This window comes from Camelus dromedarius, chromosome 8, assembly GCF_036321535.1.
Source record: "Camelus dromedarius isolate mCamDro1 chromosome 8, mCamDro1.pat, whole genome shotgun sequence".
NCBI classification, from domain to species: domain Eukaryota; kingdom Metazoa; phylum Chordata; class Mammalia; order Artiodactyla; family Camelidae; genus Camelus; species Camelus dromedarius.
The window spans coordinates 33,632,075-33,645,053 of NC_087443.1; the positions used below are offsets into that span (position 1 = coordinate 33,632,075).

Sequence of the window (12,979 nt, forward strand, 5' to 3'; positions counted from 1 at the left end):
TGCCAGGACAATATAGCCATGTTAGCGCTCATTTCTGTTCCCTTTCCTGCAGCTGAGCGAACAGAGACGAGTCTAGGTTCCGAGGGACCAGCACCCCCCTATCTACGAGTAAAGCCACACACCACCTGTTACTCTCCCGGGGCTCGTCAACCAGTCCCGTTTCTCCCTCTACGTTGCACAGGTGGCCTGAACTATCTAGGGCGGGGAAAGGCGGAGTCAGCCTCAGCAGCCAATCAGAACTCGGCCTCAAGCCCAGCCAATCGGGCCGGGCCAGTTGGGGTTTAGCCAATCCGGCCGGAAGAGGAAGACCGGAGACAGTGTTTAAGCCTCTCGCTTCCAGCTTTGGGTGGCGCTGCGTGGGGTCCCCGGGTCCCGGCCGTGGTCCTTGCTCTCTCGCTCGTTCTCCGGGAAGCCCCGGGTGCACCGTCCCAGAGGCCATGGGGCGGCAGTGGGGGCCCGCCATGAGGGCAGCCGAGCAGGCGGGCTGTGTGGTGAGCGCCTCCCGGGCCGGGCGGCCCAAGGCTGGCTCGTGGAGCTGCAGCGGGGTGATCCTGAGCCGCCGCCCGGGCCTGGTGCTGTGCCATGGGGGCATCTTCACTCCCTTCCTGCGAGCCGGCAGCGGGGCACTGACCGCTACCGGCGCCTCCTTCCTGTCCGGCGACAGTTGCGGTGACGACCTGCGTCTGAACGTGCAGTGGGGCCCAACGGCTGCGAACACCGAAAGCCGCGCGGAGCAGAGCCGCCCTGGGCTGTGCACGCCCCAGTGCGCCGGCCCGGAGCCTGGCCGGTACGCCCCACCTCGCGGGAGGCCGATGCAGCCTCCGCGTTCCGCCGAGCTGCTGCTGCTGCTGAGCTGCCCGGCCTTTCGGGCCCACTTTGCGCGCCTCTTTGGCGGCGAGGCGGCCGAGCAGTGGCGCTTCGCGAGCGTGGCGCCGGACGACGAGGTGTCGGAGGAGGAGGAGGAGGAGGACCAGCTGAGAGCTCTGGGCTGGTTCGCGCTGCTGCGCGTGCGGCCCAGCCCGGAGGAGGAGGAGGTGGAAGAACGCGGGCCTGTAGTGGCCGTGACGCCGCTCGGGGCCCTGCCTAAGGGTGCGCCTCTGCTGGCCTGCGGCTCCCCGTTCGGGGCCTTCTGCCCGGACATCTTTCTCAACACGCTCAGTCGCGGCGTGCTCAGCAACTCTGCAGGCCCGCTGCTCCTCACCGACGCGCGCTGCTTGCCGGGCACCGAGGGCGGCGGCGTGTTTGCGGCACGGCCCGCAGGGGTGTTGGTGGCGCTGGTGGCGGCGCCCCTCTGCTGGAAGGCCCGCGAGTGGGTGGGCCTTACGCTGCTCTGCGCCGCCGCCCCTGTCCTCTGCGCTGCTCGAGCGGCTCTTTGCCACCTGCACCCAGGGGCCGCTGCTCTGGCCGACCTCCTACCGCACGAGATGGGGGCCCCATGGGGCCTGCCCCTTCGAGACCCCGGGCCCCCGTGGGCAGCTGCGGCCGTGCTTGTGGAGTGCGGTACCGTCTGGGGTTCCGGGGTGGCCGTGGCGCCCCGCGTCGTGGTGACATGCCGGCATGTGGCCCCTCGGGAGGCGGCCAAGGTCCTTGTACGCTCCACCACCCCCAAGTAAGGCCTGCAAGGTTGCCCAAGTTCCAACCCCCTCACCAGGTCTCAGTTGTGTATCCTAGGCCTCAGGTCATAATCCTGAGGATTATGGAGGCCTTCTGGCTTCATGTTCATGTCTTGGCGGTGCAGTGTGGCTAGAGACCTGTGGCCCTCCCCTCATCCTAGGCACCTAGAACCCCGGAGTAGGAGGTTCTGGGCCTCCTGGTAGGGGTTGAATGGGGCTTAAGCAAGATGCCAAGCAACCCTGGGTTGGGGAACTGTGGGGTGTCCCAGCATTCCTATCTGGGCACCTGTGAGCTCCCTCTCCCAGTCTGAATTCCTTCTAGGCAACTTACGTCTAAGCCCGGTACCCACAAGTAGTCCTTTTGAATGGAGATTTCCTAACCCTGCCTTCTCTCCCCTGAAGGTAGTAGGGAAGTCCCAGGGGCCCAGGATGCCGCCCTCCTGGAGTTAGGAGAGGGGCTTGTTACTCTTACTTGATTTATATCTTAGATCTTAACCAGAACTTCCCTTCTGGATCAGAATTAACACATATAGGGTTCCACCAAATTAGAATATGGGAGTGAGACCCAGGCAGATAGATACATTTTGAACAGTAGTTGGGTGATATCAGCAGCCAGGTTGGGACTTCAGTCATTTGTTCCCTCTGCAGGAAAAGCACTCTTGCAGTTCTTTACTTCCACTTGCTCTGACAATGGAGACAGCAGCCTTGGCTTCCTGGCTTGATTTTCTAATACGTGTTCTTTCTGTTCCCTCTGTTGTCTCAGGTTCTTATCTTAGGCCAAAGCAAAGCAGTATAGCACCTTGATGCCTGATGTTTTCCTGTACCTGACTCAACCCAGCCTCTCAGCCCAGGCATTTCCAAATGCCTCTACTGAACTTTTGACATTAACCCAGCAGACCTTTGACATGGAAGTCCCCCCTGGCGGCCAACAGGGCAGCCATGGCTTTATAAGAATGATTGATGATGAGAATTTTTCTCTTGTGTGTACTCCCCAATTCCTCACTCCTCTGCCCTCCCCCACCCCACATACTCTTGCTTCTAGGAGACCTACTGGGTCAACTGTAAACTACCCCTGCAGAGTGGGTCGCTGGAAGCCCTTGTATAATCTTATGCAAGACGCTTGATCTGTCTAATCTGTCTAAGCTGAGTTGACACAATAAAGTCTTAAAACAGCCTGACACTTAGTAAGAGCTACAGGAGTGCTAGCATTTATGTAAACAGAGACCCAGAGAGATGAAATCGTATCATGTCCGTCCCACCAACTGACAGGATTATTGGTAACAAATGAGGCAACAAAGGAAAATGCTTAGAATGTTTGCCCTGGCTCCTATCACTATGTGACCTTGGGAAAATTACTCAACCTCTCTGGGCCTCAAATGTGCCATCTAAACTAGAGATAATACCAGTGCCTAGTTCATAGGGCTGCTGTGAGGACTAAATGAAATGATGTCCATGGAACATTGACACCAGGCCTGGCCCACAATGCTCCCTAGGTGTCAGGGGTTTATGATCATGGTGAAGTACAGCAAGCTTTATGTAGAAGTACTCTACTGTTGAGAAACAACACAGTATGGTTTACAAACGATATGCCCAGAGTTGTCTGCTGGTAGGTTTCAGGGCAGGTACCAAATCTTTTGAGTCCCAGGTCCATGACTTTTACTATCACTCATTATTCAGTTTCCTTCCAGTGCCAAAGTTCTGGAAAGCTAGCCTGTCATTTTGTTTCCCTTGCTCGCAGGAGTGCCATAATCTGGGGACATGTGGTATTTGCCACCCAGGAGACATCTCCCTATGACATAGCGTTGTTGAGCCTGGAGGAGGACCTAGATGGTGTCCCTATACCTGTGCCAGCTGAGCATTTCCATGAAGGTAAAGGCCAAAGGGGCCCTCTGGTCTGGGGCGAACCTCAGGAAGGAAGTCAGTGTTAAGCACGCTAACCCTGCACATTGGGGCCAGTCCTCCAGGCCATCTCCCTTCCCCCACCCCCTGCTTGAATAATGAGTCAGGGTGCCATCAAGCTGGCATGAAAGCACCCTGGTTACAGTGCTGTGGCTGGAGTTGCTCTTGGAGGACTCCCTGCTTGTGGACCCTGCATGCCCAGGGTCCTGAGGGGTGACGGGTGGCTGGAATCCTCACTGAAGGGTGAGGACGCCTCTTTCCTGAGGCCCTGAGGCAGTGAGTGTGGAGGTGCTGGGCCCGGGGGGCTCCTTATAACACTGCAGGCTGGTCTGAGAGATGTACTTTTGAGGCTCCAATGGCATGATTTGAGTAAAAGGTTTTGTGATGCTGCCACTAAAGTACCCAAGGTCTCATTTTGTGGATGTGGTGTGATGTGGCAACAGGGATGACAAGCTCTCTGCATTGGCATCTCTTCTGCCTGTGACTAGCCCTGTGTCCTTGGACCAGCAACGTAATGTTCTCTGCCTCAGTTTGCACATCTGTGAAAGGGCAATAATGCTCCCTACTGCTGGGCATTGTGAGGAGATGTTGCCTGTAAAGCACTTGGTGAGGGAAGCTGGAGGACACTTTATAGCCATTATCACCATTTTATTTTCACCCACAGACTTCTTAGTCCCAGGAGGTGGGTGTTAATTCCACAAATATTTACTGAGCACCTCGCTAGGTGTTAGGAATCCTAAAAAGTGACTACCCAGTCCAGCAGGGGAAGGAGGGCTGGAGAACAGCCAGATGCTGAGAAGAAGCGATTGAGTAGATACAGTGCTGGGAGCTTGGTGGAGGTCCTGGGGAACTCATGGAAGGTTCTCTGGAGGCAAGAGTATCTGAGCAGAAACTCAAAGAGCAGAGGGTTTGGCACTTTGGAGAGGGCAGGGATGGAATTGGGGAATGAGTCCTGCCAGACTGAGGAGGGTCCCCACCTTCACGTTCCTTCCCTCCCTGACAGGTGAGGCAGTCAGTGTGGTGGGCTTCGGCGTCTTCGGCCAGGCTTGTGGGCCCTCAGTGACCTCGGGCATCCTGTCAGCTGTGGTGCAGGTAGATGACACACCAGTGATGCTGCAGACCACGTGTGCTGTGCATGGCGGCTCCAGCGGGGGACCCCTCTTCTCTACCTGCTCCGGGGACCTCCTGGGTAACCAGCTCCTTGGCTCTCTCCCAGCCTTCCCCTTGCCAGAGCCTCAGTCCCATCCAGTGAGCATTTGGTGTCCAGACCTGGGAGCTACCCTCTGGAAAGTTGGTGGGCCTTATGCCCACAGGTAGTTAGCCAAGGTTTTCAAGGTTGTGCTCCTGAGGGTGGAGAGGGATGGATGCTGAGCTTGGAGGGAAGAGATCTGAGTTCTGTTGCCTTCTGTGCCACCAAGCCACTGCACAACCTTATGGTAAGTCACTTAATCTGATTTGATTTGTGAAACTCAGGAGTTGGATTAGTCCAAGGGTCACAAACTCAAAAGCCTACAGAGGCTGGGTGGCCAGAGTGAATGGGTGAGTGAGTAAGGAAAGATAGCAGTGAGTGAGGGTCAAGGGTGAACTGGGGTGAACACCACTCAGCTCCAGTGCATTGTTGCCTCATTACAGAGCCATGTGGGCCAAACCTGGCTGACTCTCCAAAACTTCACAAGAAGCTGTGAACCTTTTTTTTTTTCTTTTTTTAATATGTGGTTGTTAAATCTTACAGTTTTTAAAAATTTGGTAATCAATTCAGGTTTAAAAAAAAAAAAGTTCTGTTTATTTAAAAAAAAAAAGCCAACTGTGAGTCCATGTGGATACCTCCACCTTCAGTCCAGCACACACAATTCATGCAAGCCTTCCCCCTAAGGGAATATTTCTGACAGCTTTCTCCTCCCAAAGTGAGAAATCCTGCCTTGCTCTTGCTAGCTACAGTGGATTTACTTATTTCTTCCACTGTAGTGTACAAATAAAGTACTTTCAGAATTCCTAACCCACACCCCTGTGAGAAAAAGATTTCCCAACTGGAGTACAGCTTTGAGCATGTACACTTCTTTTTATCTTTAGCCTTAAAGTGTCCAATCATAACCGTGTTTTCCAAAGTTTCTTAGGTCAGCTCCTTTCTTGCCCTTCCCCTTCAGTGTGGTTACTTGATTTGTTTGAAATACAGTTAGGTACGTTTGTCCCAGTCTGCATTCCATTTCTCTCCTATATACTGGCTGACTTCTAAAACTATATATGCAGATAAGTTGATACAGAAATACAGACATGTGTATGCCTGAATTAGTATGTGTCTACCAGTATAATCTTCTAGCTCGGTCTGCTGAGAGGGGCAAGAAGCGGTGACACCCCAGTTACAATGATTACACCGAGAGCCTGAATCTTGGTTTCTAAGAGCCATTCTCTAATTAAAGGAACCAGGAACTGGTTGATTCCAGGGCTGGGACAGGGAATATCCAAGATGAGCCTGGAGCACCTTGCGGGTACTGGGGAGACTGCATGAATAAAACAGAAGTCCTACCCTCCTGGAACTGACACTAGTTGGAGACAAAGATAACAAAATAAGTGAAACACAGTATGTTAGATGCTGACAGTGTCAGGGAGAAAGTAAAGCCAGGAAGGAGGACTAGGGTGTGAGGAGCTTGTGTCCATGAAGGACGCCTGGGATCTGTCACTGTGAGGGGACTGCAAGCCCCCAGCAGGCCCAGGGCCTTCAGGATGGAGGTGGGCCTTCCTTCCCTGTCCCCTGGCTCACACCTTCTTTTCCTCTCTGACCCCTCAACAGGCATCGTTGCCAGCAACACCCGGGACAATAACACAGGGGCCACCTACCCCCACCTGAACTTCAGCATCCCCATTACCGTGCTCCAGCCAGCCCTGCAGCGGTACAGTCGGACCGGGGACCTGGGTGGCCTCCGCCAGCTGGACCACGCTGCTGAGCCAGTGAGGGTGGTGTGGCGGCTGCAGCGGCCCCTGGCAGAGGCCCCACGGAGCAAACTCTGAAGCTGTGTCACCCCTCTGGAGACAAGAGCAACCATTTTATGCCATGGGTGCTGATGCTGGCGGCCTCAGGACCCGGACGTGGCTCGCCCCAGCCAGACCGCCTCCCCATCATACCCACCTTGTTTAGCTCTGGAGTCTGGGTCAAATTTTTCTTTAGTCCCCAGGGGTCTCCAACTTGGCAGCCCATTTTGGGGTGCTTTCTTGAGCCCCCATGTTTCTCTGCCCCCGACACTAGACTCAGCTCTGTTTTTTTCCCTACTGTGGAGCCCAGTACAACTGTACAACAGCCCTGGTCCTGACAGACAGATGCTAGCTGGAAGCCCTGGTTTCGAGTCTGTTCCCTGTCTCCTGATGGCCACTGGCTGCCTGGAACAGCTGCTTCCCTGAGGCCTTGGCTCCTCTCTACTCTTGGGAAGAATTGGGCTGACGGAGCGCTGGGGCTTCCTCAGAAAACCTCGGCAGATAGGCCCCACTCTGAAGATCAGAGGTAAAGGAAAGAGCGCCTTCCTGTTCTGCTAGACCAGCGGGGAGGTGGAGTCCTTGAAAGCCAGGACTCTGGGGTCTTCATATGTCAGGTGTCCTGACCTACAGGGGCACTGTGACAGGGTGCCTTAATTTTCCAGCCCATAAAATGGGCCTCAGGGATCTTGGCGGGAGTGGGTAGAATGTGTCTGGTTGGGGTTTGGGAATAAATAGGACCTACAGGAGACAGGACCTACTTCTATATATCTGATTCTCTTTTTCCCTTCTTTGTTTTGAGAGTTGAATGGGGAATAGGAAAGCACCGGGCACAGAAATATGCCTTTCCTGTCCTGTTTTCTCAGTGGAGTGTGATCTCATGGGATGTTCTTGTGCCAGCCAGCCTAGTCCGGGTAGCTGGTCATGGTGCCAGTCAGCACTGGGTGGGCTTGCAAATCCCAGTAGGTGGTGGTCTTGGCCTGGCAGCTAGTATTTACAGAGTGCCCAGGATGTGCCCTGGCCTGTGCCAGGCCCTGGGGTGGGTAGGAGCTGAGGATTTCAAAGGGGAATGTGGCCAAGGCAGCCCCAAGGAGCTAAGACCCACCCTAGGGGGCTAATCCAAGCAAAGAGACTCGCTGGGAATACTTTGTCACATCTATTTGTTGAGCACCAGCTCTGGGCAACCAAAGAACACTCCTGAGATGGTGGGTCTCCCTCGTGTGGATTAGGAGTGGGGCCAGAAGGCAAAATTAGCTTGAGAGAAATCCCATAGTAAATTAATGGAGGCAGGGAGTGAGGGCTGAGGTCTGACTTGGCTGAGTGGGAGGGGGAGGATTTATTCCAGCCTGTGTGGGGAACCAAGGAGCTCAGGCTATTACGGGGAGACTGGTGTGTCAGGCTGTTCGTGTGTTGAGCTGGGCACTTCTGTCCTGCTCAGATGGAAGACCATGTCTGGGGCCACTAGGAGTGGGGATCAGGGAAGGCTTTATCAGGTGACTCACAAACTGAACTCTGAAGGGAGAGGAGGCATTTACCAGGTAGGCTGGAAACAGGGAGGATGTTCTGGGTTGAGGACAGTGGGAGCTGGGGGAAGTGTGAAACTGTGTGTGTGTCTGGCCATGCTAAGTGGAGAGAGGATTGGAAAGGAGGCTGGAGAACCCATTACAACAGCCCTGGTGAGGGGGAAGATGGCCAAGGCAGGACTGTGGGCACAGAAGATCAAGCATGAACCCAGGACTTCATGCATGCTAATCATGCACTCTGCCACTGAGTTATACCCCCACTGCCTTCCTGCTCTTTTTTAAACAATAATTTTATTTGGAAACAGTTTCAAACTTAGAGAAAAGTTGTAAGAATTCTCACACACCGTTGGCCCAGACACCCCATACCACTTTTGCCAGATGCCCCAGTGATGTTCTTTGTAACAGAAAGGTCTCATTTGGGATCATGAGTTGCACCTACTTGCCATGGCCCTGTCCCCCTTGACTTGCAGCAGCTCCTATGTCTTTCCCTGAGTTTGATGCTGTTGACCTTCCTGAAGAAAACAGGGTGGTCATTTCCTAGAATGTGCCTTCCTCATGATTAGATTTGGGATGCACATCTTTGGGATAGCACATTAGTGATGTTTTCTTCTTATCATCGTGTCCTACCGGGTGTCACACACATGATGTTTATTTGTCGAATTACAGATAATAGCATTGATCTTTTGAGTAAGGGGGTACCTGCTAGTTTTCTCCACTATAAAGTGTTTTTCTCTGTAGTATTTGTGTGGAAATATTTTGAGACTATGCAAGTGCACTGCTCCTTACCCCACTGTCGCCTACTGCGTTTATCCCCATTAACGTCCCTCGGCTGAATAACTTTAATGTTGGCCAAATGGTAATTTTTTATTTTCACTTTTCCTCCTACATTTATTTGTTGGCATTCTACTGTAGGTAAAAGCTTTCCCTTCTCTCTATTTAATTATATCTGGGTGGAATCATGGATTCATACTTTATTTAATGGATTATAATTTACTATTATTATTATTTTGATACTAAAATTGTCTCTGTTGGCTGGTGAGAGCTCTTACAGGCTAGCTTCCATGTTCTTTTGGCATCTCCCCGTCATTCTTTGAGTACTTCCTTCAAAGCAAACGTTCTAGACTTACCTTGTACTTTCCCTGGAATCAGTCATTTCTCCAGGGTTCTTTTTAGTGGACAATGGTATTTAGAAGCAAAGATCTAGGTACTAGGTGTGCCTCTTACACTGAGGTGTTGCTGTTTCTAGGCCCTCTCAGTAGACAGACCTTACATCTATATTTATTTCTATCTCTGTATATTGTAAGCCATGAGTTAACACCAGTAGTTCCAATTTGATACCACAAGTTCAATACCACAAGATTCGTTCTAGCTCTCCCCTTCTCATATTGGTATCTCCTTCCTGTCAGTGAAACATAGCTCCATTATCCTCAATATGTTAACTGTTCTGCAATGTGGCCAATCTTCTGACCCCATCAGGCTGCCCCTGCCGCCCTGCTCTGATGCCCTTCTTATACGGTCCACCATTACTGCTCCGCACAAGCCTGCCTCGTGATTTGACTTCATTAAGAAGATAGAAGAAAGCCACCGTTGCTTCTTAACTGCTTCAGCCCAAAAGTAACACATGTCACTCCTGCTCATGTTCCTTCCATGAGAATTTGGCCCCAGCCAGAAGCAAGGGGTGGGGCAGGGATGGGAAATGTAATCCCTGGCTGGACAGATGCTTCTCAGTAGGACCCCTATGCCATAGAAGGGGAGAATGGTCTTTGTGGAGAGCTGGCTGGCTCTGCCAAGCTAGATCACTCATATTACTGAAATAAAAGTAGCTTTAGTGTTCAGACAGGTGCCAGAAAGCTCCTTGACCTGGGGAGGCTCTGGGGCCAGTAGGTGTGAGTGATGACTGAGCATCCCTCTCTGCCTCGTTCCCTCCCTTCTGGCCTCCTGGGCACTCAGAGTCTCTCCTTCCTCATAAGTGCAGTTTGCATTTGGCCATCCGGACCTTTCTGGCCCTTCTCTCCATGACCTTTTATCTCTAGCTCTCCTTATCACATGCCTCATTATCAGATTTCCTCAGTAAATGTCCAAGAGGGCAGATACCTGATTGTGCGCACCACCTTCTCATGCCTTGCTCCATCTGGGGCTGCCCCTTCAGAGGAGCCGTCCATGGTCAGGGTGGATTCATTTAGGCTGGGGGAGGAGCTCCAGCATGGTCTGGATTGCAGCTGAATCTGGGTGCTGTCAGCTGAAGCTGTGGAAGTGGGTGCAGTGAAGGGCCTGGGGCCACCAGAGTTTAAGGGATAGAGGCAGAATAATGGCCTGCAAGGGGGCTGAGAAGAGCCAAGCAGAAGCACAGGAAGAAAACCAAGGAGAAAAGTTTTCTAAGTAGAACCTAGGTCATCAGGAATCTGTTTTCCTCTCTTCTTTCTGGGCATATATTAGACTGCATCTCCTAGCCACTGGCACAGTTAGGTTTGTCCTTGAGTTCCAACTCCTGGGATGAGAGCAGAAGGGAGGTGTGTCACTTCCAGGCCCAGCCTGTAAGAACCTTCTACCCGGTTCCCTGTGCCCTGGTGGGAATGGAGGCAACCCTTAAAAGAGACCTTGGAAGCCACTCGTTAAAGCTGGCCTCTGCTGTCTGGTCCCTGGGTAACGGTATGGCACGGGCAGCAGCATTAACCAGTCCACTGGCCTGGTACTGATACCCAGGCAAGAAAGGCGCTTCTGTTGTATTTTAACCAATTAGATTGCGGGCTCTATTTGTCACAGCAGTAGACCCTATCCTCATGGATATAGTCTTTCCCTAGCTGGGAGCACTATGCCATACCACATTTCAAGGAAGAGAAGAAGAAACAGGGATTTTCCCCTGTTGTTTGAGGCTTATGAATTTAAGCTAAAACTACGGATGGAAAAGGAAAACACCAACCAGGCCCTTCAGATGAAGCTGAGTTGTCTCCTCAAGCAGGGATACTGCCTCTCTCTCGGCCCCTGAGTTGATCCCAGTCCCCTGGAGCTCCTCCCACCCCTGGGAGCCAGCAGCACAGTCACTGGCTGTCAGGGAACGGCTCCGGCCTGGCGGGGCTCTTCATGGCCGAGAGCCAGCAACACTTCCTCCTCTCAGACTCTGTGATGTTAGACAACCTGCCTGCCATTCCTCCTAATCTTTAAAGTTCCGTAGAACTACCAATGTTCAGCATCTGAGCTGTACCTCCCTACCACCTCTGGCACCTGGAAATTCAAAGACTAAAATTCCTTACTAGGCACAGAACCCTAATTTTCAGTTCCACAGCTATGCACACTGTTGAATGGGAAGACAGGAGTGTTGTGTGGTGAACTGTCTGGGAAGGGGCCAAGAAGGGGTGCACTGAGGCCCTCTCCCCTCTCGGATCAAGGGGTCCTCTGGTTGCCGAGAAGGTGTCAAATGACAATCAGACACCTTGCCTGATTTTCGTGTTTTGGGGCAGGTCCTTGACAAGCCACGCCTTGAGCCCAGTATGGGCCACTGCACACCTCTCTCCCCACCTCTCCCAGCTCCAGGTTTGTGCTGCAGTGTTTCCATTCTTTCCCCTGCACCCTGCAGATGGGAATCCTCTTCATCCACCTGGCCCAGTGCCTCCACAAAACTCCCCTTGACCTTCCCAAGCCCCATGGCTGTGTCCCTGCCATGGGCGGGCTGTAGTGCTCTTCCTCACCTCTCTGTCTCCCACAGGGCCGGGGCATGTGCCCACTACATTTCAGATGCTTGCCTGACTCACCATTGAGACTCTCCTTTGCCAGCTCCCTTAGGGGGCTGAAGGGCTGAAGGGCTGAAGGGCTGAAGGGCTTTCTGGCTTTAGGGTCGAGGCCTGCTCCTCTACTAGCTGTGTGATTTTGCCTAAGTTCTTAACCCATGAGCTTCAGTGTCCTCATCTGTGAAATGGAGATTAATAAAATTTAGCTTGGAGGACCCACATGCAAAGTAAATTTGAGAAGCTATCTGAAGACTTAGTTTGTGTTCAATAAATATTAGCTATTATGTTTCTAAGGGTACTGGTAGGATTGTTTCATCAGAAATGAAGCATTCTTGTTGCCAAGGGCTGAGTGGAAGGAGGAGTGACTGCTGAGTATGGGGTTTCTTTTTGGAATGATGAAAATATCCTGGAGTTAGATAATGGTGATGGTTGCATAGCCTTAACACCACTGAAGTGCACACTTTAAACAGTGAATTTTATGGTATGTGAATTATATCTTAATTTTGAAAAATCATTTTAACAAACATTAGTGAACTCCTAAGGAACCGGTACTGGGTTCAATTCCAGACCCTGGGGACTCAAAGTCTAGCAAAGTAAGGTCTCTGCCCAGAAGAGCTGATCAAAGGTGGCTGTGGCCCTCCTTGGTGTCAGAATTTAACCCACACCATACTTTCCTCTCGGGGTTTCAGGAAGAAAACAAGGAGATAAAAGTTATTTGGAAGTTTGTAAAGCCCAGGACAAAATGAAGGCTCGCTGCACCTGGAGCATCAAAGCCAACTCGTAGCTCCCTGATAGGTCCCTATGGGGCAGGGCCTGTGGGCTTTCTGCACCCACATTCTGGTGGCCTTGAGGGCTGAGAGAAGGAGGTGGAGACTCCCACACCTCTGACTACTCCCTCCTCCAGCCCGCATTTACAGGGCAGGGTGCCAGCTGGGATGGGAAGAGAGGCAAGGAGTCCAGAGAACTGGAAGATGAAGCCTGGGCTGTGTGGGCTAATAATGAGAGCGGGGTGCCCGGGGGAAGTTAGCAACTCCTCTCCCAGCTTGAGATGATTCTGGCCACCAGTGTCTTCTAAATGGAATTGATCATGACACTCCCTGTATGAGGGGTACTAGATACAAGGCTTTTGATCACAGCTTTTGGAAAAGGTACAGAAATGCTACTTCTAGCATAAATGTCCATGAAAACTGAGAAGGTGAAGGGCAGTATTCAAAACAGCGTTGGGCTGAGTCAGGAAGCTGCCAACTAATGTAGT

General features: G+C 52.2%; 1 protein-coding gene across 2 annotated transcripts; it reads left to right on the top strand.

The window, feature by feature from the left end:
- The first annotated feature begins 212 nt into the window (after nucleotides 1-212).
- On the top strand, nucleotides 213-7,232 carry TYSND1 (trypsin like peroxisomal matrix peptidase 1). Of its 2 annotated transcripts, XM_010992781.3 has the most exons (4): nucleotides 231-1,609; nucleotides 3,352-3,482; nucleotides 4,516-4,701; nucleotides 6,301-7,232. In XM_010992781.3, exons 1-4 carry the CDS (start codon nucleotides 438-440, stop codon nucleotides 6,516-6,518), a joined length of 1,707 nt encoding a protein of 568 aa, XP_010991083.2. In that variant the 5' UTR covers nucleotides 231-437; the 3' UTR covers nucleotides 6,519-7,232. The 2 variants fall into 2 exon arrangements, with proteins under 2 accessions (XP_031317012.1, XP_010991083.2); XM_031461152.2 differs by lacking the exon at nucleotides 4,516-4,701 and having other exon boundaries at nucleotides 213-1,609.
- The last annotated feature ends 5,747 nt before the right edge of the window (nucleotides 7,233-12,979 follow it).

Coding starts and splice junctions, on each gene's coding strand:
- TYSND1 (XM_010992781.3), top strand. CDS start 438: ATGGGGCGGCAGTGGGGGCCCGCCATGAGGGCAGCCGAGCAGGCGGGC. Junction 1,610..3,351: donor GTACGCTCCACCACCCCCAA/GTAAGGCCTGCA, acceptor CCTTGCTCGCAG/GAGTGCCATAATCTGGGGAC. Junction 4,702..6,300: donor CTGCTCCGGGGACCTCCTGG/GTAACCAGCTCC, acceptor ACCCCTCAACAG/GCATCGTTGCCAGCAACACC.